This window comes from Manis pentadactyla, chromosome 2 (assembly GCF_030020395.1).
Source record: "Manis pentadactyla isolate mManPen7 chromosome 2, mManPen7.hap1, whole genome shotgun sequence".
In the NCBI taxonomy this organism is placed as follows: domain Eukaryota; kingdom Metazoa; phylum Chordata; class Mammalia; order Pholidota; family Manidae; genus Manis; species Manis pentadactyla.
The window spans coordinates 20,818,889-20,846,342 of NC_080020.1; the positions used below are offsets into that span (position 1 = coordinate 20,818,889).

The 27,454-nt window shown below is 38.2% G+C and overlaps 1 protein-coding gene across 1 annotated transcript in view; it reads left to right on the top strand.

The window, feature by feature from the left end:
* The window catches only part of LOC130682653 (THO complex subunit 2-like), an 88,666-nt gene that overhangs the window by 31,182 nt on the left and 30,030 nt on the right, over window positions 1-27,454 (top strand). Inside the window, exons 9-12 of the mRNA XM_057497497.1 lie at window positions 692-887; window positions 20,793-20,834; window positions 21,246-21,376; window positions 21,468-21,569. Coding sequence (XP_057353480.1) covers window positions 692-887; window positions 20,793-20,834; window positions 21,246-21,376; window positions 21,468-21,569 — 471 coding nt within the window. The remainder of the gene's footprint in view (window positions 1-691; window positions 888-20,792; window positions 20,835-21,245; window positions 21,377-21,467; window positions 21,570-27,454) is intronic.

Genomic DNA, 27,454 nt, shown 5'->3' on the forward strand with positions numbered 1-27,454 from the left:
CCCCAGAGAGCAGAGCCTGCCTCAAAAGCCCCAGCCTTGTGACTTGTGGATAGCGGCTGGTGGCTGGCTGCTGCCTGCTGCCTTCAGTGCCGCCTGGGCTGTGGACCATGAAGGCTTCTTCTCAGAGAGTGACCCCTGTGACTCCACAGCAGGTGAGAACTCTGGGCATGCTGTGCTTTTTAGTGTGACACACTCTTTCATTATGCCGCTCACCTTCCCTCCCACCACCTATCTCGTACTCCGTCTAGCTAGTGGAACACAGATTGAGGAATGTTAATTAACCTAAGTCAGTGTTGTTTTATCCATATTTTTCTCTTTCATCTTCCAGTGTCTCTGACATCCATCCCTTGTTCCCCATGCCCATATTCAAATTCCTGATACTGGCCAAGTTTAACAAAAAACAAATTCATATGATATATGTTAAGTGTAACTTGAAATTTGCATTTTTCTGATTTCCTTTTCTTACACATTAAATTTGAAGCGTTCTCCTCTGAGTTCTTGATTTTTTTCAAATGAGTATTGGTTTTGTATTTTCTACTAGTTAAATTATCTGGTAGAATAAAGTTAGGCACAGTTGAAATATAGAAAGCAAATATGAGCAAGAAAGGTTTTACTTACTGATTAATATGACTGTATTAATTTAAAATGGGCAATTCAATAGTATTAATATGAATTTTACTTCCCTTTATAGAGTTGGCGTTCCTAAAGGTGCTAAAGGCTCACCTGTTAATGCTTTGCAAACTAAGAGAGCACCAAAACAGGCAGAGAGCTTTGAAGACTTGAGGAGAGATGTCTTCAGTATGTTCTGTTATCTTGGTCCTCATCTTTCTCATGATCCCATTTTATTCGCAAAAGTGGTGCGCATTGGCAAATCATTTATGAAGGAGGTTAGTAAGAGTCTTTTTTTCCAAGCAGAAAACTAAGTTGTGGAGTGAACATGTTCTGAGCTTATTTGTTTTATGTATTTCTCTTGAAATAAAAAGAACATGAACTTAAGAAAAAAAGGTTGTTGGTTAAAGTTTGGGGAAAGTTCATTGTGTCCTCTCTCTCTCTCTCTCTTTCTCTCTCTCTCTCTCGGTATAGATAGATAGATAGATAGATAGATAGATAGATAGATAGATAGATAGATAGATAGATGATAGATAGATAGATAGATAGATAGATAGATAGATAGATAGATAGATAGATAGATAGATAGATAGATTAGATAGATAGATAGATAGATAGATGTAGATATATATAGATATATGAAACTTAAATTTAGCTAGATTATTAGTTGTCCCCCACATAGGAAAATATGCTTTGGACAAGTGATTGCTTTTGAATCACCTTATAATTAGTGGTTAACTCAGTGTTCTTCCTCTTGCTTTTCTTATGCTCAGTTATTTTCTTAGCTGCAATTTTGAATCATTGCCATGATTTGTATGAAGTCCAAACTGTTGAGGAGGACCCATTCCTTAATTTTTATAGTAAGCTTTTCATTGAAATAAAGTACACAAATCATAATTGTACAACTCAGTGGCTTCTTCCAAACAGAATACCCATGTGTCCACTACCCAGATTAAGAAATAGAACAGTACTGGTGCACCAGAGTTTTCCTTGTACTCCCTTGTGGTCGCTACTCTAAGAGTAACCATTTGTGCTGCTTTATTTTAAATCAGCTTTGAGTTATTATTGACATACAGTAAACTTCACTCATCTTAAGTGTATAATTTGATGAGTTTTAACAGATGTGCACACGTTATGTGTTCACCACCAATTAAAATTAAATATTTTCATCACCCCAGGAAGTCCCCTTTTGGTCAATTCCTTACCCTTCATTTCTGGTTCCTGGCAACCACTGGTAGGCTTTCTGTCACTATAGTTTTGCTTTTTCTAGAACTTCATGTAAATGGAGTTCTATAGAACATACTCATTTCTGTCTGGTTTCTTCCACTTAATGCTTTTGAGATTTGTCCAAGTTGTTGCACAGGTCAGTAGTTCCTCGATTGCTGAGTAATATTTTATTATATAGACAGACCAGAGTTTATCCATTGACAAGTTGATGGGTATTGGGGTTGTTTCTAGTTGGGGGCTATTATAAATAAAGCTGTTATGAATATTCTTATATAAGTCTTTGGGGGTTGAGGGCACTTTTGTTTCCCCAGGAATGGGATTGCTGGGCCATACAGATAAGTGTATATTTAACTTTTTGCCAAACTATTCCAAGATGTGTGTATCATTTTGTATTCCTGGAAGCAATGTATATGACTTCCAGTTGCTTCACATCCTCATCAACACTTGGTATTGTCAGTCTTTTTAGATTTTAGTTATTCTAATCGGTGTGTAGTGGTATCTGTTGTGCTTTTAATTTATGTTTCCCTGGTGATCCGTGATGTTGAACATCTTTTCATGTCCTTTTTTGCCATTTGCAATCATCTATATTGAAATGTCCATTTAAATCTGCAGCCCATTTTTAGCTGTGTTGTCTTCTATTATTACTTTTCACTTTGATTTGCCTTTTCATTTTATGAACTGTCTTTTGAAAAGCAAAAACTTTTAATTTTGATGAATTCCAAGTTAGCAGTACTTTTATGGTTTGCTTTTTGTATTCTAAGAGATCTTTGTCTAATCCAAGGCCTTAAAGCTGAAAAGAATACATTATTTCTTTTCAGTTGTAAAACAAGGCAGCCAAAAGACTAGATATTGTTACAAGCACAACTGCAGTTTTCTCAGTGTTTGGTAATTGCATCTAATTTTGATTTATATTTATATGTGTGCGTGTGTATATGTGTATATATATATATATATAATTTTGTTATCATTAATATACACTTACATGAGCAACATTGTGTTTACTAGATTCCCCCCATTATCAAGTCCCCACCACATATCCCATTGCAGTCACTGTCCATCAGCATAGTAAGATGCTATACAGTCACTAATTCTCTGTGCTATACTGCTTTCCCAATACCCTGCCACTACATTATGTGTGCTAATCATAATGCCCCTTATCCTTCCCTTCCCACCCATCCTCCCCAGTCCCTTTCCCTTTGGTAACTGTTAGTCCATTCTTGGGTTCTGTGAGTCTGCTGCTGTTTTGTTCCTTCAATTTTTTCTTTGTTCTTATACTCCACAGATGAGTGAAATCATTCAATACTTGTCTTCCTCCACCTGACTTATTTCACTGAGCATAAAACCCTCTAGCTCCATCCATGTTAATTTTGATTTTTGATAATAGTAACTGCCTAGAAAATTTAACAGCTGTTGTATATCAATCCCTTGGCTACTGAAATATTTGATATGCCATTTAATACTTAGCTGGTCAAATTTTTTAAATTTTTTTAAGTTTTAATTTTCTTTTGGTATCATTAATCTACAATTACATGAGGAACATTATGTTTACTGGCTCCCCACTTCACCAAGTGCCCCCCCATAAACCCCATTACAGTCACTGTCCATCAGCATAGTAAGATGCTGTAGAGTCATTAATTGTCTTCCCTGGGTTGCACATCCCTCCCCGTGCTTCCACCCACATTATACATGCTAATCGTAATGCCCCCTTTCTTTCCCCCCCTTATCCCACCCTTCCCACCCGTCCTCCCCAGTCCCTTTCCCTTTGGTAACTGTTAGTCCATTCTTGGGTTCTGTGATTCTGCTGCTGTTTTATACCCTCAGTTTTTTCTTTGTTCTAATACCCCACACATGAGTGAAATCATTTGGTACTTGTCTTTTTCTGCCTGGATTATGTCATTGAGCATAATACCCTCTAGCTCCATCCATGTTGTTGCAAATGATAGGATTTGTTTTCTTATGGCTGAATACTATTCCGTTGTGTATATGTACTGCATCTTCTTTATCCATTCATCTACTGATGGATACTTAGGTTGCTTCCATTTCTTGGCTACTGTAAACAGTGCTGCAATAAACATAGGGGTGCATCTGTCTTTTTCAAACTGGGCTGCTGCATTCTTAGGGTAAATTCCTAGAAGTGGAATTCCTGGGTCAAATGGTATTTCTATTTTGAGCTTTTTGAGGAACTACCATACTGCTTTCCACTCTGGTTGAACTAATTTACATTCCCACCAGCAGTGTAGGAGGGTTCTCCTTTCTCCACAACCTCGCGATTATTTGTTTTTGTTTGTCTTTTGGATGCTGGCAATCCTTACTGGTATGAGGTGATATCTCATTGTGGTTTTAATTTGCATTTCTCAGATGACTAGTGATGTGGAGCATCTTTTCATGTGTCTGTTGGCCACCTGAATTTTTTTCTCTGGAGAACAGTCTGTTCAGCTCCTTTGCCCATTTTTTAATTGGATTATTTCTTTTACTTTGTTGAGGTGCATGAGCTCTTTGTATATTTTGGATGTCAACCCTTAATCGGATCTGTCATTTGTCAATTTGTTCTCCCATACTGTAGGATACCTTTTGATGGTTTCCTTTGCTGTATAGAAGGTTTTCAGCTTGGTATAGTGCCACTTGTTTATTTTTGCTTTTATTTTCCCTTTCCTGGGGAGATATGTTCATGAAGAAGTTGCTCATGTTTATGTCCAAGAGATTTTTGCTTATGTTTTTTTCTAAAAGTTTTATGGTTTCATGACTTACATTCAGGTATTTGATCCATTTCGAATTTACTTTTGTGTATGGGGTTAGACAATGATCCAGTTTCATTCTCTTACATGTAGCTGTCCAGTTTTGCCAACACCAACTGTTGAAGAGGCTGTCATTTGTCCATTGTATATACATGGCTCCTTTATCATATATTAATTGACCATATATGTTTGGGTTAATGTCTGGAGTCTCTGTTCTGTTCCACTGGTCTGTGACTCTCTTCTTCTGACAGTACCAAATTGTCTTTATTTCTGTGACTTTGTAGAAGAGATTGAAGTTAGGGAGCAATATCTCTCCCACAGTATTCTTCCTTCTCAAGATTGCTTTAGCTATTCAGGGTCTTTGGTGGTTTCATATGAATTTTTGAACAATTTGTTCCAGTTCATTGAAGAATGCTGTTGGTAATTTCATAGGGATTACATTGAGTCTGTAGATTGCTTTGGGCAGGATGGCCATTTTGACGATATTAATTCTTCCTAACCAAGAGGATGGGATGAGTTTCCATTTGTTAGTGTCCCCTTTAATTTCTCTTAAGAGTGTCTTTTAGTTTTCAAGGTATAGGTCTTTAACTTCCTTGGTTAGGTTTATTCCTAGGTATTTTATTCTTTTTGATGCAATTGTAAATGGAATTGTTTTCCTGATTTCTGTTTCTATTAGATCATTGTTAGTGTATAGGAAAGCCACAGATTTCTGTGTATTAATTTTGTATCCTGCCACTTTGCTGAATTCTGAAATTAGTTCTAGTAGTTTTGGAGTAGAGTCTTCGGGGTTTTTTATGTGCAATATCATGTCATCTGCAAATAGTGGCAGTTTGACTTCTTTACCAATCTGGATTCCTTGTATTTCTTTGTTTTGTCTAATTGTTGTGGCTAGGACCTCTAGTACTATGTTGAATAACAGTGGGGAGAGTGGGGAGATTGGGCATCTCTGTCTTGTTCCCGACCTTAGAGGAAAAGCTTTCAGCTTCTCCCTGTTCAGTATGACATTGGCTGTGGGTTTATCATATATGGCCTTTATTATGTTGAGGTACTTGCCCTCTATACCCATTTTGTTGAGAGTTTTTATCATGAATGGATGTTGAATTTTGTTGAATGTTTTTTCAGCATCTATGGAGATGATCATGTGATTTGTGAATTTTGTCCTTTTTGTTTATGTGGTGGATGATGTTGATGGATTTTCGAGTGTTGTACCATCCTTGCATCCCTGAGATGAATCCCACTTGGTCATGGTGTATGATCCTCTTGATGTATTTTTGAATTCGGTTTGCTAATATTTTGTTGAGTATTTTTGCATCTATGTTCATCAGGGATAATGGTCTGTAATTTTCTTTTTTGGTGGGGTCTTTGCCTGGTTTTGGTATTAGGGTGCTGTTGGCTTCATAGAATGAGTTTGGGAGTATTTTCTCCTCTTCTATTTTTTGGAAAACTTTAAGGAGAATGGGTATTATTTCTTCTCTGTATGTCTGATAAAATTACCTGGTAAATCCATCTGGCCTGGTGGTTTTGCTCTTGGGTAGTTTTTTTATTACCACTTCTATTTAGTTGCTAGTAATTGGTCTGTTTAGATTTTCTGTTTTGTCCTTGGTCAGTCGTGGAAGATTGTATTTTTCTAGGAATTTGTCTATTTCTTTTAGGTTTCCCAGCTTCTAGCATATAGGTTTTCATAGTATTCTGTAATAAGTCTTTGTTTTTCTGTGGGGTCCATCGTGATTTTTCCTTTCTTGTTTCTGATTCTGTTGATTCTCTTTTACTCTTAATATGTCTGTCTAGAGGCTTATCTGTTATTTTTTTTTTCTCAAAGAACCAGCTCTTGGTTTCATTAATTTTTTTTTCTATAGTTCTATTCTTCTCAATTTTATTTATTTCTTCTTTGATCTTTATTATGTCCCTCCTTCTGCTGACTTTAGGCCTCATTTGTTCTTCCTATTCCAATTTCGAGAATTGTGACTTTAGACTATTCATTTAGGTTTGTTCTTCCTTCCTTAAATATGCATGGATTGCTATATACTTTCCTCTTAAAACTGCCTTTGCTGCATCCCACAGAAGTTGGGGCTTTGTGTTGTTGTTGTTGTCATTTGTTTCCATATATTGCTGGATCTGTATTTTAATTTTGTCATTTATCCATTGATTATTTAGGAGCTTGTTGTTAAACCTCCATGTGTTTGTGAACCTTTTTGCTTTCTTTGTACAATATATTTCTAGTTTTATACCTTTGTGGTCTGCAAAGTTGGTTGGTAGAATTTCAATATTTTGGAATTTACTGAGGCTCTTTTTGTGGCCTAGTATGTGGTCTATTCTGGAGAATGTTCCATGTGCACTTGAGAAGAATGTGTATCCTGTTGCTTTTGGGTGTCGATTTCTATAAATGTCTATTAGGTCCATCTGTTCTAGTGTGTTGTTCAGTGCCTCTGTGTCCTTACTTATTTTCTGTCTGGTGGATCTGTCCTTTGGAGTGAGTGGTATGTTGAAGTCTCTTAAAATGAATGCATTGCATTCTATTTACTCCTTTAATTCTGTTAGTATTTGTTTCACCTATGTTGGTGCTCCTGTTTTCGGTGCATATATATTTATAATGGTTATATCCTTCTGTTGGACTGCCCCCTTTATCATTATGTAATGTCCTTCTTTATCTCTTGTTACTTTCTTTGTTTTGAAGTCTATTTTGTCTGATACTAGTACTGCAACACCTGCTTTTTTTCTCCCTGTTGTTTGCATGAAATATCTTTTTCCATCCCTTGACTTTTAATGTGTGCATGTCTTTGTGTTTAAGGTGAGTCTCTTGTAAGCAGCATATAGATGGGTCTTGCTTTTTTATCCACTCTACTGCTCTGTGTCTTTTGATTGGTGCATTAAGTCCATTTACATTTAGGGGTGATTATTGAAAGATATGTACTTATTGCCATTGCAGGCTTTAGATTCGTGGTTACTAAAGGTTCAAAGTTAGCTTCTTTGCTATCTTACCATCTAACTTAGCTCGCTTATTGAACTATTATAAACACAGCCTGATGATTCTTTATTTTTCTCCCTTCTTATTCCTCCTCCTCCATTCTTTATATGTTAGGTGTTTTATTTTGTGCTCGTTTATGTTTCCTTTTACTGCTTTTGTGGATAGTTGATTTTATTTTTTTCCTTTTATTAGTATTTGATTGGTCTGCTTTGTTTGCTGTGATTTTATTTTCTCTGGTGATATCTATTTAGCCTTAGTAGTGCTTCCATCTAGAGCAGTCCCTCTAGAATACCCTGTAGAGCTGGTTTGTGGGAGACAAATTCCCTCAACTTTTGCTTGACTGTGAATTGTTTAATCCCTCCTTCATATTTAAATGATAATTGTGCTGGATACAGTATGCTTGATTCAAGGCCCTTCTGTTTCATTGCAGTAAATGTATCATGCCATTCTCTTCTGGCCTGTAAGGTTTCTGTTGAGAAGTCTGATGATAGCCTGATGGGTTTTTCTTTGTAAGTGACCTTTTCTCTCTCTCTCTGGCTGCCTTTAATACTCTGTCCTTGTTCTTGGTCTTTGCCATTTTAATTATTTTGTGTCTTGGTGTTGTCCTCCTTGGGTCCCTTCTTTTGGGAGTTCTATGTGCTTCTGTGGTCTGAGCGACTATTTCCTCCCCCATTTTGGGGAAATTTTCAGCAATTATTTCTTCCAAGACACTTTCTATCCCTTTTTCTCTCTTCTTCTTCTTCTGGTACCCCTACAATGCTGATATCGTTCCATTTTCGATTGGTCACACAGTTCTTTTAATATTCTTTCATTCCTGCAGATCCTTTTTTCTCTCTCTGCGTCAACTTCTCTGCATTCGTGTTCTCTGATTTCTGTTCCATTACCGGCCTCTTCCATCTCGTCCATTCTGCTCTTAAGTCCTTCCAGAGATTGTTTTATTTCTGTATTCTCCCTCCCAACTTTATCCATTAGCTCTTGTGTTTTTCTCTGAAGCTCCATCAGCATGGTTATGACCTTAATTTTGAATTCTTTTTCAGGGAGATTGGTTAAATCTATCTCCCCAGGTTTCCTCTCAGGGGATGTCTGGGTTATTCTGGTCTGTATCAAATTCTTCTGCCTTTTCATGGCGATAGAGGTAGTCGTGGGCAGTTGGCACGTGTGTCAGCTGGGAGAACATAGTCCCTTTCCACTTGTTCGTTGCCTTCTCTCCTGCACGAATGGCGATCCCTAGCGGCTTGTGCTGGGCAGCTGCACGCCTACTGGGCCTCTTAGTCTGGCCCGAGCAGCTGCGGAGTAGGCTCCGTGCGGCTGCTGTGGGTGTGGCCATTCTCAGGCCGCTACTCCACTATGGTGGGGTCACGGAGGGGGAATGGTCGGCGGCAGTTTCTTGCCATGATGGTCCTCAGAGCTGCACTGCTGCCCAGGGGGTTAGGGTGCCCAGAGTTCACCAGGATTCCCAGCTGCTGGGCTGAGTGTGCCGGGATGCTTCCATCCAGCTGTGAGGCTCCTGTCCCTTTAAGACTTTCAAAATACACTCACTTTTTTTTTTCCCAGGGGCACTGACTGCGGGGACCCACTTTGCAGGTTTTACTGTTCCTTTTCCCTAGTATCCAGCTCACCATGCACTGTGTGTCTGCGCTCCTGGTGCAGATGACTAGGGCTGGGTATTTAGCAGTCCTGGGCTCCCACTCCCTCCCTGTCCCCACTTCTCTCCTCCCGCCAAGGAGCTGGGCTCGGGGGCTCGCTCAGGGCCCACCAGGAATCTACTTTCATCTTACCACCTTCATGAGGCACTGGCTTCTCGCATGTGTAGATGTAGCCTGGCTGTTGTACTGTATCTTCTGGTCTCTCTTTTAGGAATAGTTGTATTTGTTGTATTTTCAAAAATATATATTGTTTTGGGAGTCGATTTCTGCTGTCCTGCTCACGCCGCCATCTTGGCTCCTCTAAGGCTGGTCAACTATTTTGAAAACTCACAAATTTATGTTTTTAAAAGGTATTCTAAGTAGTTTATTACTACACATATTATTAACCTATATACATGTAAAAAGAACATGTAACAATATTTCATTACTTTGATCCTTGTAGTCTGAAAAGTATGAGTCAAGTTAAATACCTCTTGTTTAAAGAACAATAGGGTTATTTTTGCCAATGCATCATATTGGGAAGCATGTGAAGTTAATTTGTCCCATTACTGGTAATGTAAACATTGAGCACTTAAGGTGATGGCTGCCAGGTCTCCACTGTACAATTACTCTTTTTCCCTTTGTTGTTAATATATATCTTATAGGGAAACAATGTAAATAGCCTCTTTATCATCTTACTTTTCATCCACTAATGCTGTTCTTTTAAATTGGCAATCTTAATGTTCTGATTTCTTGTGAAATTCTTTGGCAATAACTATTACAAACTTGTAAACGGGAGTCCAGACATCCAACTTGTGGAATTCCCATACATAGATACAGGCATAAATAGATACACATACAGTATTACTAGCAAGATATACAGGTGCTAGAGCTGTCACCCTTTCCCTCTGCTGTTTGTATTGCAGCCCACTTGTTCCTCCATTCTATCACAGTTGTGCTTGGTGCCTGCCCCCAACACTATTTTCTATTTTTGCAGGGGCGAGAAGGGCAGAAGGGAAGAGAAAAATGTTTATTTTAATCACAGAGTGGGAAGAAATTTGTCTTCTCCCATTGCTAAAGTTGTGGTAGGAAAAGAATCTCCTACAATCAGAGTTAGGATTTTGGTTCATTTTTTGCCCATGGAAATATTTCAGTCCACCAAGCATTTGTTGTGTTTATAGGCTTAACAGGTTTTTGTTACTTATCTAGGAATTTAACTGGGTTTGGGGGAATGTGATTTAATTCCTAGTAATGTATTTACAATTAAGTGTCTTTAACAAGTCTCATTTATAAGCTTGGAGTTGCTTATATATTCAAATTATGCATTTTTATATATATGTATTTTTTATTGAAGTATAGTTGATATACAGTATTGTATTGGTTTCAAATATACAACACAGTGATTCAGCGATTGCATAACAAAATCCTCACCCCAACTAGAGCAGTTATGATCTGTCAACATAGAGCAGTATTTTAGAACAATCAATTAAATTCTCCATGTGGCACTTCCATCCCCATGCCCAGCTTATATTGTGACTGAGATTTTGTGCCTCTTTATCCCCCTCAGCTGCCCCACTCACGCACCATAACTCCTCCCCCATGGTAACCACCAGTCACTTCTCAGTGTCTATGACTCCAGTGCTATTTTGTTCATTTTGTTTTGTTTTTAGATTCCACATATAAGTGAAATCATCGTATTTTCCTTTTCTCTGCCTGGCTTATTTCACCTAGCATAATACTGTCTAGGTCCATCCATGTTGTCACAAATGGCAGGATTTCATTTTTTTTTTAATGGCTGAATCATTCCATTGTGCATGTGTACCACATCTTCTTTATTCATCTATTGATGGACACTTTGGTTGCTTCCATATCTTGGCTATTTTAAATAACCTGGCAGTAAACATAGGGATGCATAATATCTTTTCAAATCAGAGATTTTGTTTTCTTCAGGTAAATACCTAGAAGTTTAGTTACTGGGTCCTATAGTTTTTCTGTTTTCAGTTTTATGAGGAACCTCCATGCTGCTTTCCATAGTGGCTGCACCAATTTACATTTCTGCCAACAGAATAGGAGGGTTCCCTCTTCTCCACATCTTCAACACTTGTTATTTCTTGTCTTTTGGATACTGGCCATTCTTATTGGTGTGAGGTTATATAACATTATGGTTTTGATTTGCATTTCCCTGATGATTGGCAATGTGGAGCATCTTTTCATGTGCCTGTTGGCCATCTGTATGTCTTCTTTGGAGAAATGTCTATACAGGTCCCCCACCCATTTTTGAACTGGGTTATTTGTTTTCTTTGATGATGAGGTGTATGAGTTCTTTATATATTTTGGATGTTAACCCCTTATTGGGTAAATCACTTACAAATATATTCTCCTATACTGTAGGATGCCTTTTTGTTCTGCTGATGGTGTCCTTTGCCATACAGAAGCTTTTTAGTTTGATATAGTCTCACTTGTTCATTTTTACTTTTGTTTTCCTTGCCTGAGGAAATGTATCCAGAAAAGAATTGCTCAAACTAATGCTCAAGAGATTTCTGCCTATGTTTTCTTCTGAGAGCCTTATGATTTCATATCTTACATTGAGGTCTCCAATCCATTTTGAGTTTACTTTTGTGAATGGAATTGCACAGTAACCCAGTTTCATTCTCTTGCATGTAGCTGTCCAGTTTTCCCAACACCAGTTACTGAAGAGACTGTCATTTCCCTAGTGTATATTCATGGTTCCTTATCATATATTAATTGGCCATATATGCAAGGGTTCATTTCTGGGCTTTTTATTCTGTTCCATTGATCTGTGGGTCTGTTCTTGTGTCAGTATGATACTGTTTTGATTACTGTAGCTTTGTAGTATAGCTTGGCGTCAGAGAGCATAATTCTCCAGTTTTGTTTTTCTCAGGATTGCTTTGGCTATTTGAAGTCTTTTGTGGTTCCATATGAACTTTAGATAGTTTTAGTTTGTTGCTGGTGTTTTTTAGGGATTGCATTGTATCTGTAGATTGCTTTGGGCAGGATGGCCATTTTGACAATATTAATTCTTTCTATCCATGAACATGGGATAGATTTCCATTTATTGGTGTCTTCTTTAATTTCTCTCATAAGTGTCTTGTAATTTTCAGAGTATAGGTCTTTCACCTCCTTGGTTAGGTTTATTTTTAGGTATTTTATTCTTTTTCATGCAATTGTAAATGGAGTTGTTTTCCTGATTTCTCTTTCTGCTAGTTCGTTGTTAGTATATAGGAATGTGACAGATTTCTGTATACTGATTTTGTATCATGTAACACTGCTGAATCCAATTATTCTAATAGTTTTTTGGTGGAGTCTTTAAGGTTTTATATATATTATCATGTCATCTGCAAACAGTGACAGTTTTACTTCTTCCTTACAATTTGGATACCTTTTATCTATCTAGTCTGATTGCTACATCTATGACTTCCAGTACGATGTTGAATAAAAGTGGTGAGAGTGGTTGTCGTCCTTGTCTTGTTCTTGATCTTAGAGGAGCTTTTCTTCATCGAGTTTGATATTATCTGTGGGTTTGTTGTATATGGACTTTTTTATGTTGAGGTATGTTCCCTCTGTACCCATTTTGTTGAGAGTTTTTGTCATGAATGGATGTTGAGTTTTGGTAAATACTTTCTTAGCATCTATTGAGATGATCATACAGTTTTTATCTTTCCTTTTGTTTATGTGGAGTATCACATTGATTGATTTACAAATATTGTGGCATTCCTGCAATAAATCTCAACCTGGTCATGATGGATGATGTTTGATGTATTTTTGAATTTGGTTTGCTAATATTCAGGATTTTTGCATCTATGTTCATCAAGGATATTGGTCTAAAATTTTCTTTTTTTGTAGTGTCTTTGGTTTTGGTATTAGAGCCAAGCTGGCCTCATAGAATGACTTGGGAAGTATTCTGTCTTATAACTTTTGCAATGCTTTAAGAAGGATGGGTATGAGCTCTTCTTTAAATGTTTGGTAGAATTCAACTGTGAAGTCATCTGGGCCTGGACTTTTGTTTGATGGGAATGTTTTGATTACCAGTTTATTTTTTTTTTAATGGTTATTGGTCTGTTTAGATTTTCTGTTTCATCCTGGGTCAGTCTTGGAAGGTTGTACTTTTCTAGGACTTTTCCATTTCTTCCAGGTTGTACAATTTATTGTCATATAATTTTTCATAGAGTCCTCTAATAATTGTTTGTATTTCTGTGTTGTCAGTTATAATATCTTTTTCATTTCCTATTTTTTTTGTTTTGTCTTTTTATCTTGATAAGTCTGGCAGGGTGTCTGTCTGCGTTGTTTATTTTCTCAAAGAATCAGCTCTTGGTTTCATTGATTGTTTTTTCTATTGTTTTACTCTATTTATTTCTGCTCTGACCTTTATAATGTCCCTCCTTCTACTAACTCTGGGTTTCATTTGTTCTTTTTTTAGTTTCTTTTGTTACGAGTTTAGACTGTTTATTTGGAATTTTCTTGTTTTTTGAGGTAGGCTGGTATTGCTATGTACTTCCCTCTTAGAACCACTTTTGTGGCATCCCACATATTTTGAACTTTTGTGTTTCTGTTTTCATTTGTCTCCATGTATTGTTCGATTTCCTCTTTGATTTGTTCATTGCTCCATTGATTATTAGAAGTGTATTGTTTAGCCTCCATGTCTTTGTGGGGTTTTTTTGGTGTTCTTGTAATTGATTTCTAGTTTCATAGTATTGTGATCTGAAGAGGTGCTTGATACAGTTTCAGTTTTTTTTTAGTTTATTGAGGCTCTTTTTGTGTCCTAATATGTAATGTATTCTGGGGAATGTTCTGTGAGCACTTGAGAAAAATGTGTATCCTGATGCTTTTAAATGGAACATTCTGTATATATCTGTTAAGTCCATCTGATGAGTCATTCAGTGCCTCTGTGTACCTATTCTGTCTGGATGATCTGTCCATTGATTTAAGTGGGGTGTTAAAATCCCCTAATGAGATTGTATTGCTGCCTGTTTCCCCCTTTAGTTCTGTTAGTATTTTTTTCAATATTTAGGTGCTCTTTTATTAGGTGCATAGATATTTACAATTGTTATATCCTCTTTGTGTACTGATGCCTTTATCTTTATGTTATATTCTTTTTTGTCTGTTGTTATTTCTTTGTTTTGAAGTCTGTTTTCTGTGATATGAGTACTATTAATCCTGCTTTTTTCTCCCTTTAATTTGCATGTAATATCTTTTTCCATCCCTTTCTTTTCAGTCTGTATATGTTTTTAGATCTAAAATGAGTCTCTTGTCAGTATTGAATAGTTGGGTCTTGTTTCTTTATCCATTCTGCCACTGTCTGTCTTTTGATTGGTACATTGAGTCCACTTACATTTAAGGTAATTATTGATAGGTATGTACTTATTGCCATTTTATTAATTGTTTTCTGGTTGTTTTTGTAGTTCCTCTCTGTTTCTTTCTTCCTCTCTTATACCATTCTCTTTGATTGTTTTCTTCAGTGTTATGCTTGGATTTCTCTTTTTGTTTCTTCATTTTTTTGTGTGTTTGTATTATAGGCTTTAGGTTTGTGGTTACTATAGTGTTCTTAGTTTCCTAAGTGTATAATAGTCTATAGTAAGTTGGTGATCTCTCTAACACATCTAAAAGTACTACTTTTTTATTATTCTTCCTCCATACTTTATGTATGTGATGATATAATCTACATATTTTGTGTATCCTGTGACTGATTTTGTATATAGTTGATTTTACTGCTTTTTTTAAAACTTCATACTTGCTTAGTAAGTAATTGGTTTACTACCTTTACTGTATGTTTATTTTCACTGATGAATATATTTGGGCTTAAGGGCATTTGTATCTACAGAAGATCCTTTAACATATACTGTGAGGCCATGTTAGGGGTGGGGAATTCTTTTACCTTTTGTTTATCTGGGAAACTTTTAATCTCTCCTTCAGTTCTGAATGATAACCTTGCTAGGTAGAGGATTCTTGGTTGTAGGTTCTTCCCTTACAATACATTAAATAGTTCATGCCCCTGCCTTCTGGCCTGTAAAGTTTCTGTGGAAAAATCTGCTGATAGCCTGTGGAGTTTCCTTTATAGGTAGCTGTCTGCCTCTCTCTTGCTGCTTTTAAGATTCTCTCTTTATCTTTAATCTTTGTCATATTAATTACTGTATACCTTAATGCTTTCCTGGGTTTCCTTTTGTTAGGGGCTCTATGTGCTTCCAGGAACCTGGGTGTCTATTTCCTTTCCAGGATTGGGGATGTTTTCAACTGTTACTTCTTGTAAGAGACTTTCTACTCCTTTGTCTCTCAGTTCTCCTTCTGGGACCCATATTATGTGAATATTGTTTTGTTTTGAGCTGTCACACAGCTATATTAGCATTTTCTCATTTTTAGAGATTGTTTTTTTCTCTCTGGTCCTCAGCGTCATTGTTTTCCTCTTCTCTAATATCCATCTCATTGATTATCTCCTGTACTTCCAGCAGTCTATTATTCATGCCTTATCTTATATTTTTCATTTCAGTTATTGTATTCTTCAGCTCTGAGTGGCTGTTTTTCAAATCTTGTACTTGTTGAAGTCTTCTCTGAGAGTGTCAGTACTATTCTGTAGATCAGTGAGCATCTTTATGACAGTTACTTTGAAATCTTCAAGAAGACTGATAATCTCCATTTAATTTAGCTCTCTTTGTGGTGTCTTATCCTGTACTTTTGTTTGGACCATATTCCTCTGCCTCCTCATTTTGTCAGGGTTTCTGTGTTTATTCCTTTGTATTAGATGGATCTGCTATGATTCCTGGTCTAGAAATTAATGGCTTTATGGAGAAGGTGTCCTGTGGTGCCCAGAAGCTCAAGACTCTTTGCTCTCACCCATGCCTTGTTCAACTTTGTGTTGGACTCCCAGTTGCTGTTGGTGGGCTGTGGGTGGGACCCCCTTTCTGCCTATCTGCTGGCAGTAGCTGATCTCTGTCAGCAGAGGCTGATAGGTGCCCCTGTGGGCCCTTTGAATGCTATGAAGCACATCTGCTTGGATTGTTGTGGGAAGGCTTCCCTCTGCTTGCCAGGCAGCAATGGTGGTTGCTCTTGGGTTAGTGGGGTGGGTGTGCAGGAGATTGTGACATGGGGCTGAGCTGCCAGCAAGGGAGATGGAGTGCTTGGAGCTGGCTCTGACAGGTGCCTCACCTACTGGGCTGAGAGAGGGCCAGGAAAGCTGGGGAGGCCTCCCTCTGCCTGCCAGGCAGCAAAGTCTAATGGCTGCTAGGCCAGGCTGGCCAAGCAGGCAGGTGGGTGTGCAGGGAAATACATAGGGGCTGAGCTGCCAGTGAAGGAGATGGAGCCTTTAGTGCTGGTTTCCCAGATCATTTGGTCTGAAGGAGGAATGGGGAAGCATCATCCACCTGCCCTTTCTCCTCCAGAGAGAGCTCCCTCCGACCTCCATCTGTCTGGTACACTTCCCACTGATGGTTAATCTTTCAGACTGCTGCCTCTGTGTTGGGTCCCAGGAAGACTGAGCTAGCATTCCTGTCCTCCACAAGTGCCTGGAGTCTCAGCCTCTCAGAGTGTTCCAATGCGCCCTGGTGTTGAGCCCCACTAATCACCACAACCCAGTGCAATGTGGACTCGTGTTCTCTGGGTCCAGGTGTGCAGAGCTCCTGAGTGCTTGCTTATCCCCTCTCCCTCCTGTTTGTGGGATGGGGGAAGGGCTTCGGTCCTGACCGATCCTGGCCCTGCCACTTTACCCTTCTCCCTGTAGTCTTCTCTTCACCAGGTGTAGGTGGCCTGATCTGCATGCAGTCTTCAGGTCGTTTTCAGGGTTAGTTGTGTTTGCTGGAGGTGCTTCCTTGATGGGCCTGTGGGAAGTTTCCACTTTGCCATCCTTCTCCCTCTTTTCCATCCAACCTCAAATTATGTATGTTTTTTAAAAGTAGCTTATGTATTTAACACCAGATATTATTTAAATGAATAGTCTTCCAGCCTGCAGTTATTTGTAGTCATTTCTCTCTCTGATTGTGTGTATATTCCTTAAATTGGAGGTGCATAATTGTAGGGAAGGCCCCCACTTTCTCTACTGTATGAGGACAGCTGTCCGCTGCTTCACCCCAAATACATCTGGCCTTGTATGGAGCTAGATATGTCTGGCCTTGAGAAACCTGAAAACACAGCATGCTGTACCCGTGAAGGAGCTAGATAAGGGCCCTGAAGGCCAGGCACCTGGCCATGAAGGCCACATGCATACGCGTCTTCAGTACTTCTGTAACCATGACTTAGCACTTCAGCATATAAGAAGTACAGCTTTGTGCAGAATAAAGTGATCTCTTTGAGCACCCTCGATGACAACTCCTGCTGCCACCTTTGCATTGCCCCAAAACCTCAAATGCAACCCCTGGACTCCGACAATAGTATAGGGCTTTCTAATAGTATGCTTATCCTCAATCCTTAGCATGTATCAGAATCGACTAGAGGTCTTCTTTATTTTTAAATTTTTTTATGAAGGTATTGTTGATCCACACTCTTACGAAGGTTTCACATGAAAAAACAATGTAGTTACTACATTTACCCATATTATCAAGTCTCCCACCCATACCCCAATGTAGTCACTGTCCGTCAGTGTAGTAAGATGCCACAGATTCACTATTTGCCTTCTCTATGCTACACTGTTTTCCCCATGGTCACCCACACCATGGGTACTAAACATAATACCCCTCCATCCCCTTCTTCCTCCCTCCCCACCCACCATCCCACACCCCTCCCCTTTGGTAACCACTAGTCCCTTATTGGAGTCTCTGAGTCTGCTGCTATTTTTTTCCTTCAGTTTTGCTTCATTGTTATACTCCACAAATGAGGGAAATCACTTGGCACTTGTCTTTCTCTGCCTGGCTTATTTCGCTGAGCATAATATACTTGAAGGTCTTCTTAAAACACATTTTTGGGCTATTATGTCTTCAAAGACACTTTCTATCCCTTTTTCTCTCTTCTTCTTCTGGTACCCCTATAATGCAGATATTGTTCCTTTTGGATTGGTCACACAGTTCTCTTAATATTGTTTCATTCCTTGAGATCCTTTTATCTCTCTCTGCATCAGCTTCTATGCATTCCTGTTGTCTGGTTTCTGTTCCATCAATGGCCTCTTGCATCTTATCCATTCTGCTTATAAATCCTTCCAGAGATTGTTTCATTTATGTAGTCTCCTTCTGGACATCATCCCTTAGCTCTTGCATATTTCTCTGCAGCTCCGTCAGCATGGTTATGAACTTTATTTTTAATTATTTTTCAGGGAGATTGGTTAGGTCTATCTGCTTCTCAGGGTTTGCCTCTGTGATCTTGGTCTGTATCAAATTCTTCTGCCTTTTCATGGCAATAGAGTTATTTGTGGGGAGCTGGCACATGTGTTGGCTAATAGAAAGTCCCTTCTTGCTGGTTTGTGGCCTTCCTCTCCTGGGAGGACAGCGACCCCTAGTGGCGTGTGCTGGGTAGCTGCGAGCAGCCGGGGTATCTAATTCTTGCCAAGCTGCTGTGGAGCTCTGCAGTTGCTGTGGTCGTGGCCAGCCTCCGGCTGCTTCTCCAATATGGCAGAGCTGCGTCCAAGGGGGAACAGGCAGGCGGCTGTTTATTGTCATGAGGGGCCTCCGAGCTGCACTGCCTCCCAGGGGATTAGGGCACCCAGAGTTCCCTGGGATTCCCAGCTGCTGGGCTAAGTTTCCCGGGACGCTTCCAACCTGCTGTGGGGTCCCTGTCCCTTTAAGACTTTCAAAAAGCACTCGCTTTTCTTTGTCCTGGGTACACCAGCTGCGGAGACCCACTCACACGTCTTACTGTCGTGTTTCCCTAGTTTTCAGCACCCCACGCACACACTGTGTCTGCACTCTGGTGTGGATGGCTGGGGCTGGGTGTTTAGCAGTCCTGGGCTCCCTCTCCCTCCCCTTTCCGACTCCTCTTCTCCCGCCGGGAGCTGGGGTGCGGGGCGCTCCGGTCCCACCGGGCCATGGCTTGTATCTTACCCCCTTCGCGAGGCGCTGGGTTCTTGCAGGTGTGGATGTAGTCTGGCTGTTGTCCTGTGTCTTCTGGTCTCTCTTGTAGGAATAGTTGTATTTGTTGTATTTTCAAAAATATATATGGTTTTGGGGGAGATTTCTGCTGCTCTACTCATGCCACCATCTTGGTTCTCCCCTCTTGATTTATTTTTTTTCTTCATTGTTGTTATAATTAACGTTTGACAAAAATGTTTCTTAGCTGCTCTTCTAGATGGTTTTATTGTACTTTCTGTATTTCTTTTTTTCAAATTTTCCTACATATGAAATAAAGATAATTGACATATAGACATTAGAAACTCATATAAATATCTACTAGGGAATTAGGACAGCTTAGTAACTAAGAAAATGTTTTATTTCTATGGAGAAAACTGTGTAGCTTTATTAGGTTTCTTCACATTGTTGTATACCAGGAAAGGTGTAGCTTAACTGCCTTTATATCCAACATAATATACTGTAAACCTAGTTCTTCAAATTATGGCCTACCCTTATTTCTGCCTCCCAACATATACTCCATATGCCGTGAGAATTATCTACCCTCCCCACCCCCAACCAAACAGAAGAAAGCAACAACCTAGTTTGTTTTCTGCCAGGTCACTCCTTCATAACCTGATGCCTTATTTGCTCAGCAGGATATACGTTGATTTAGTAATTGTTGGCTGTGAAAGGGCCTATATCTTTTTAACCTGCCAGTTAGGAAAAAATAAGTGTGTTTTCCCATCAGGGTAATACAGCAGTCTCTAAATTAGTTTATGTGAAGACCTTGCACAGAGGTTTGACTTCCCAGTAGTAACACCTGTTAAATTATTCATGCATGAAAACATACATGCACAAAATTCCCTAATCTGCTAAGGAGATAAGCTTGTTAGGTGCATTATCAGCTTTTCCCCCCTCCCTGACTTAGTATTTAGGTCAATCCTTCCCTGAAATCAATTGTTCTTGAGTATCAGTGCTTCAGTAGTCTTGTTGGCCTTTGCACAATCCTCTGACCTCCCACCTGCCTATATACACAAGTGTTACTACTTCATTCAGAATGACCAGTCAGCACTGTCAGACGAGGCGCTTCTGGCTGTCATGTAAATCACTGGTATAATAATGACCAGGTCTTTTTGGTTCAGTCTGTTCAAGTTAGGCAGTGGTTTTGTCTTTTTGTCAACAGTGTTATTAATATTTTAGGCTTATTTCTCATTGATGGCTAAGTATTGTTGAATTAAAACATAGCTTTAAATTTCTTAGGGTTTAATTTTTTTTAATTGTTGCCTTAGTGTTAGGTTTTACTCTGTAGAGGCAAAACTAGAACATCTAGATCGGAAAATGCATCCCAACTAAATTATATTGGCTGTGGTTTTAGGATGCTTTCGTTTGTGATAATGAGGTTGAGAAAATAATTGGCTTATAAAATTAACATTTAAAATTCATTAATGTCCCAAATTAGTTGGAGGTTAGAAATATAGATGGAGTCTAAAAATGTTCATTGGTAGTGCTGGCTATTTAAAATCTATATGTGTATAAAAAGTAAGAAAATAATTCACAACCATGTGCAAATTATTTTCAAATTAGAAACTAAACTGTGACAGCATAATCTTAACCTTTTTGCATTTTATTTATACTTTTTTAAAATTTTTAGTTTCAGTCTGATGGAGGCAAACAAGAAGATAAAGAGAAAATGGTAAGACTAGAAAAATCCAGTGTGTCGATGTTTGTCTGGGTGCCACATACTGCAGGTTTTCCTGTGAGCCAGCTTTTGTCCCTTGTGAATAATCATTTTATACATTTCTTACTGAATATAGCTTTTGGCATATGATACGGTTATTTTGAGAGTGGTAGCCTCCTGTTCTTGAGGACTACCATGTTGAGAAAGGAAGAGGGATAAAAATCCCTTGTTCTCTTGCTACCCCTTTCCTTCCCTCACCTCATTTGCTCTGTTAGATGGAGAGACATAACGAGCCACTGTGGAAAGGACAGTGATAGTGTGGGAAAGTAGATGTGGCAGTTTTTCCAAGGCTGACATAAATTTATTTGGGGAGGGGGGATTAATATGGACCTGGTACTGAAATAATTTTTCCTCCCTTCTTCTTAGGAAGTTATCCTTAGCTGTTTGCTTAGCATTACTGAGCAGGTACTACTTCCATCTCTTTCGTTGATGGACTGCAATGCTTGTATGTCTGAGGAACTATGGGGATTGTTTAAAGCATTTCCATATCAGCATAGGTAAATACATAATATATGTTAACTACTGTTCTAGTGCATTAACCTCTAAGTGTTTAACTTTTCCTAATTCTTCATCTCATCATTTTTTAAGATATCGTCTGTATGGCCAATGGAAGAATGAAACTTATAACAATCATCCACTTTTAGTAAAAGTTAAAGCCCAGACAATACACAGAGCCAAATATATCATGAAGTAAGTCTTAATTTGTTTTTCTTCATATTAATCTAAAGTATATCTGAATCTATTTTACTTCCTTTCAGTCAGTTTGTGTGTGAGCCTCAATTCTGAGGGAGCCCAGGAGTATTTGCTAATGGTATAACTGATTGTATGGATACTGCAGGTAAAATGACTATCAATTTTTGTGGTATTTTTATTACCAAGTTTTTGTAGCTGTCATGTTTGCATAGTTATAAAATCTAATAAAAATCCACTTTAATGCATCATAGGATGAGTTTTTTTAAAGGACAGCATACTGTGGCCATTGCTCAGTTTACAAAATACATTAATGGTTGGTACAAGATAGTCAAGGTTCTACAAATTTCCTCTGCTAAAGTTATAGTGATTTTCTTTTTTTGGAAGATCTAATGGAATTATGTAGAACTGTTTCCACAGGGAGTCAACTTTTGAAAGTTTTCTATTTTTTTTCATTTGTGTGCTTTATTTTCATGTCATTTAAAACTTACTAGTGATTTTATTATACTTCCTGGTAAACTGAGAAGTTTAATTGAAAAATTATATACTTCAGATTATTTTGGTTTAAGATACTAAACACACTGCTATATTCCCAGTGTTTTCAGCAAGGCTATTTATAGTCTTTTCTTTCACATTTGTGGTATGGCTATTCTCATTAAAAGTAGTGCATACTATAACAGTATGCAGTGATACTATCTTTGCCCAATTGCATTGTCTTTGGTCACAGTCTGTGGGGGAAACATGTATGCACAGTCATAATCTGGTTTAATAGGTGCTGTTGTACAGTATGTATAGACTTAGAGGAAATAAAAAAGAGTGAATCATCTAATCCTGTGGAAATGGAGAGAGCATGAAAAGAGATGATATATTAGAACTGATCCTTCTGAAAGAGTTCCAGTCTTAAGAATTTCTCAAATAGAGGTTCTATCATAACAACAGCAGCTAATATTTATGGAGCCATTACTATATGTGCCAGGCATTGAATTAAGTGCTTTATATGGATTACTTAATAATATATCTAATATTATTAAATCTCTTAAATTTGTCTTTTCCATTCCTCGCCATTAACTTAGTTATTTTATTTGGAGTATTACAGCACCTTGTATTACTCTCTTTGTTCAAACCCTGCAGGTTATATGTCAGACTTTGTGGCATGGTGTTGTAAAGGAACCTCCATGACCTGTCCCTTCCTATTTCCAACCTAATTTCCCACCAGTTCTGCTCCAGTTATAGTGAGGCCACTTATGTTTCCCTGAAATGTGCTATGATCTCTTTTCATTTGCATATATTTTTTGTTTCTTGTGTACAGATTTTCCCTTACCTCTGTTTCCTTTCTCCATTTGTTGACCTCATCATCAGAGGGTGGGCCTCCGGTGGCACCTCCTCTGTGAAGCCCTCTGTTTGCACAAACCACCAAGCACAGTTGATTCTTTATTTGTGCCACCACTGTCCCAAATGCATATAGTGGTATCATACCCCTTGATATATTATGATTACTTTTCTTTTTAAAATCTTCTAATTGTTTGAATAGTTTATCCATTCACATGGTTTGATTTTCAGTAAGTATAAACAGGTAGACAGTAAAATGTCTCTCAGCCTATTGCCTTTCCACTTAGTTCTCTCAAGGAAAAAAAAAGTAGTTACTGTTTATTTTCTTACTGATCCTTCCAGAAACTTTTATTTATGTGCAAGTGAATACAAATATATTATTCCCCCCTTTTATAGTGTTGACAGCACACAGTAAGTACTGCTCTATAATTTGCTATATTTAAGAATATAAAAATTTTTAGTTGTAAATCTGTCTCCCCAGCTGGACTGAAGTTAAGAGAGGATCTATTATTCGTCCTTCTATCCCTAATACTTAGCACTTTGCCTGTCATAGAAGACATTAATATGAATGAATGAAGGGACTAATTAATTAAGTAAAATATTTATCACAGAAGAATATGTGCAGAATTTTTAATACACTTGAATTTTTGTTGCATTTTTAAGCTGTAACTGTTTCACCAGGCTTGAACAATGTGATTTTGGTATTGATTGAACCTTATGTTGAGAATAGAATGTATTAATGTATTATTTCCAGAATTTTATAAGTTTTTGATTACTCTTTAAGACATGAATTTGCTATAGGGAATCCAGTAATTCATTCCGTAAATGCTCATTGATTGTGTTCCATATACAAGAAACCATGATAGATTGAGGAGAAGACATAATCAAGAAAGTATTCCTTTTATTTTCATATTTTTTCCTCCAGGGTGGTGGAGGCAGAAAGGAATGTGATTAAAAAAAAGTATGGAGAGCGAAGGTTAGCTTTGGCAGGTAGTGAGGGCACCTGAAATAGTATACTGGGTTAAAAGTAAGGACAGGTGGTATTAAGTTTGAAGGTAGAACAGAGAGTATCGCCAAAGTTTAAAACTTGATGGGTCTCTCTTTACCATGGCAAAAAAGAAACTGGGCCATGGAGAATGGGAAAGAGAAGCACTTGTTGAAATAATTTTGATTGATGGGTCAGTATTGTCATAAGAAACTTCTTAAGGTATATCAAGTTTGCCACTTCCAGAATGGTCGCATTCCTTGAACTATCAACTGAATTGAATATTTGCTTCATTATACTTTCAGTCTAGAAAGCTTCTTGTCACGTGTATGCTTTTTTTTTTCCAAATAAATCTCATTTATTTAATCCAGTATTAGACCGCCTTTTTTTTTTAACCAGATGGAAAACATTAGCAGTAATAGTGACCAAACATACCCAGGCTCCCAGAGGTCATTTTTTTTTTGAGAGGGCATCTCTCATATATATTGATCAAATGGTTGTTAACAACAATAAAATTCTCTATAGGGGAGTCAATGCTCAATGCACAATCATTAATCCACCCCAAGTCTAATTCTCGTCAGTCTCCAGTCTTCTGAAGCATAACGAACAAGTTCTTACATGGAGTACAAATTCTTACATAGTGAATAAGTTCTTACATGGTGAACAGTACAAGGGCAGTCATCACAGAAACTTTCGGTTTTGATCACGCATCATGAACTATAAACAATCAGGTCAAATATGAATATTTGTTTGATTTTTATACTTATTTATATGTGGATCCCACATTTCTCCCTTTATTATTATTATTATTATTATTATTATTATTATTAATAAAATGCTGAAGTGGTAGGTAGATGCAAGATAAAGGTAGAAAACATAGTTTAGTGTTGTAAGAGAGCAAATGTAGATGATCAGGTGTGTGCCTGTAGACTATGTGTTAATCCAAGCTAGACCAGGGCAATAAAACATCCACGGATGCAGAAGATTTCTCTCAGAACAGGGGGTGTGAGGTTCTAAGCCTCACCTCTGTTGATCCCCAATTTCTCACCTGATGGCCCCCCTGTGACTGTCCCTGTTCTTAGGTTGTTCCTCCCTTGAAGAATCTTACCCATCTCTGGCTAACCAGTCATCTTCCGGGGCCATACAGGGAAATGTAAAGTTGGTAAGTGAGAGAGAAGCCATATTGTTTGAAAAGGTTAGCTTTTTACTTCTTTGCAGATTTATGCCCTGTGGCTTCTATGCCCAGCATTTGTCTTGAGGCATCTTTACCACTTGGAGGAATTATGATACTCGGTAAATTCTATATGAGGCACAAATTCTATTTAAGGGTTGTAATTAGGAAGGAAGAAGAAAAGCTATAGAAGTAGCAGACGGAAGAAAACCTGGGAAGATTGATTATTTCTTTGACATATCTTCTTGTAGAGTAACTTAAGCATGTATAGCTTTTAAACTACTAATTAAATTGCGCACACACATTAACATAATAGGAATACAGTTACATAACCAAAGCAGATCTATAATTACCAGCCATCTCCAGTGAAACTAAGAAAACCAGTTAGGCACCCTAGGCATTTGTGAAAATTTATGATATGATGGATATTGTCCAACTGTACTTGAACAGTCTGAGAGAAATCAGACAAATTAAAACAACCCATTCCTGGGAACTGTTCACATCCCATATGTTCTTTTAACAGTAGATAGTCTGTAGTTGTAAGATTTTGGAGCGCTAGAACTTGCACTTCTAATTCTTGGTTGAGTTCCAACAGTATAGGTGCAGTCAAATTTGTTGTTTTACTGTATGCACAGGCCAGCTTAGATATGTCCTTCATTCCCATGGCAAGTCCAGGAACCGGTGGGATGAATGCAGCTACAGCTGTAGCAGCACCTGGATCTTTGTTGACGTTTTTTGATGATTATCTTCTGGTCTGACTCTTCCAGAGAGTGCTGATGTTGGAAGTTCTTCTTCATATCGTATCTCATTTCATTTTCTGGGTAGCCAAATTAGGCTTTGATCCTCTGTATAAACACAAACAGACCCTTTGCCCACACTTTGATGTGCCCTTTATACCATTTTGTAGAACTCATTGGAGGTCACCACACAGGAACTGCTTTTATTTTTTTAAGAGAAAGGAATATTAACAGAAAAATGTACCTTCATAGCCGATCATTTGACACCCTTTCAGTGATCAAAATTAAGGATATTTAAAGCATGCATTAATCGTTGCGTTACAGTTAGTTTTATCCTATCAGGGAGTAATCCCCCTTTTCTTTCTTTTCTTTTATTATCATCTACACTTACATGAAGAATATTATGTTTACTAGGCTCTCCCCTAGTCCCCCCTATAAACCCCTTTACAGACATTGTCCATCAACATAGCAAAATGTTGTAGAATCACTTCTTGTCTTCTCTGTGTTGTACAGCCCTCCCCTTTCTCCCACCCCCCCATTATGCATGCTAATCTTAATACCCCCTTTCATCTTCCCACCCTTATCCCTCTGTACCCACCCATACTCCCCAGTCCCTTTCCCTTTGGTACTTGTTAGTCCATTCTTGGGTTCTCTGATTCCGCTGCTGTTTTGTTCCTTCAGTTTCTCCTTTGTTCTTATACTCCACAGATGAGTGAAATCATTTGGTATTTCTCTTTCTCCACTTGGCTTGTTTCACTGAGCATAATACCCTCCAGCTCCATCCATGTTGCTGCAAATGGTAGGATTTGCCATCTTTTTATGGCTGAGTAGTATTCCATTGTGTATATGTACCACATCTTCTTTATCCATTCATCTATTGATAGACATTTAGGTTGCTTCCAATTCTTGGCTATTGTAAATAGTGCTGCGATAAACATAGGGGTGCATCTGTCTTTCTCAAACTTGATTGCTGCGTTCTTAGGGTAAATTCCTAGGAGTGCAATTCCTGGGTCAAATGGTAAGTCTGTTTTGAGCATTTTGATGTACCTCCATACTGCTTTCCACAATGGTTGAACTAACTTACATTCCCACCAGCAGTGTAGGAGGGTTCCCCTTTCTCCACAGCCTCGCCAACATTTGTTGTTGTTTGTCTTTTGGATGGCAGCCATCCTTACTGGTGTGAGGTGATACCTCATTGTAGTTTTAATTTGCATTTCTCTGATAATTAGCGATGTGGAGCATCTTTTCATGTGTCTGTTGGCCATCTGTATTTCTTTTTTGGAGAACTGTCTGTTCAGTTCCTCTGCCCATTTTTTAATAGGGTTATTTGTTTTTTGTTTGTTGAGGCGTGTGAGCTCCTTATATATTCTGGATGTCAAGCCTTTATCGGATGTGTCATTTTCAAATATATTCTCCCATACTGTAGGGATCCTTCTTGTTCTATTGATGGTGTCTTTTGCTGTACAGAAGCTTTTCAGCTTAATATAGTCCCACTTACTCATTTTTGCTGTTGTTTTCCTTGCCCGGGGAGATATGTTCAAGAAGAGGTCACTCATGTTTATGTCTAAGAGGTTTTTGCCTATGTTTTCTTCCAAGAGTTTAATGGTTTCATGGCTTACATTCAGGTCTTTGATCCATTTTGAGTTTACTTTTGTATATGGGT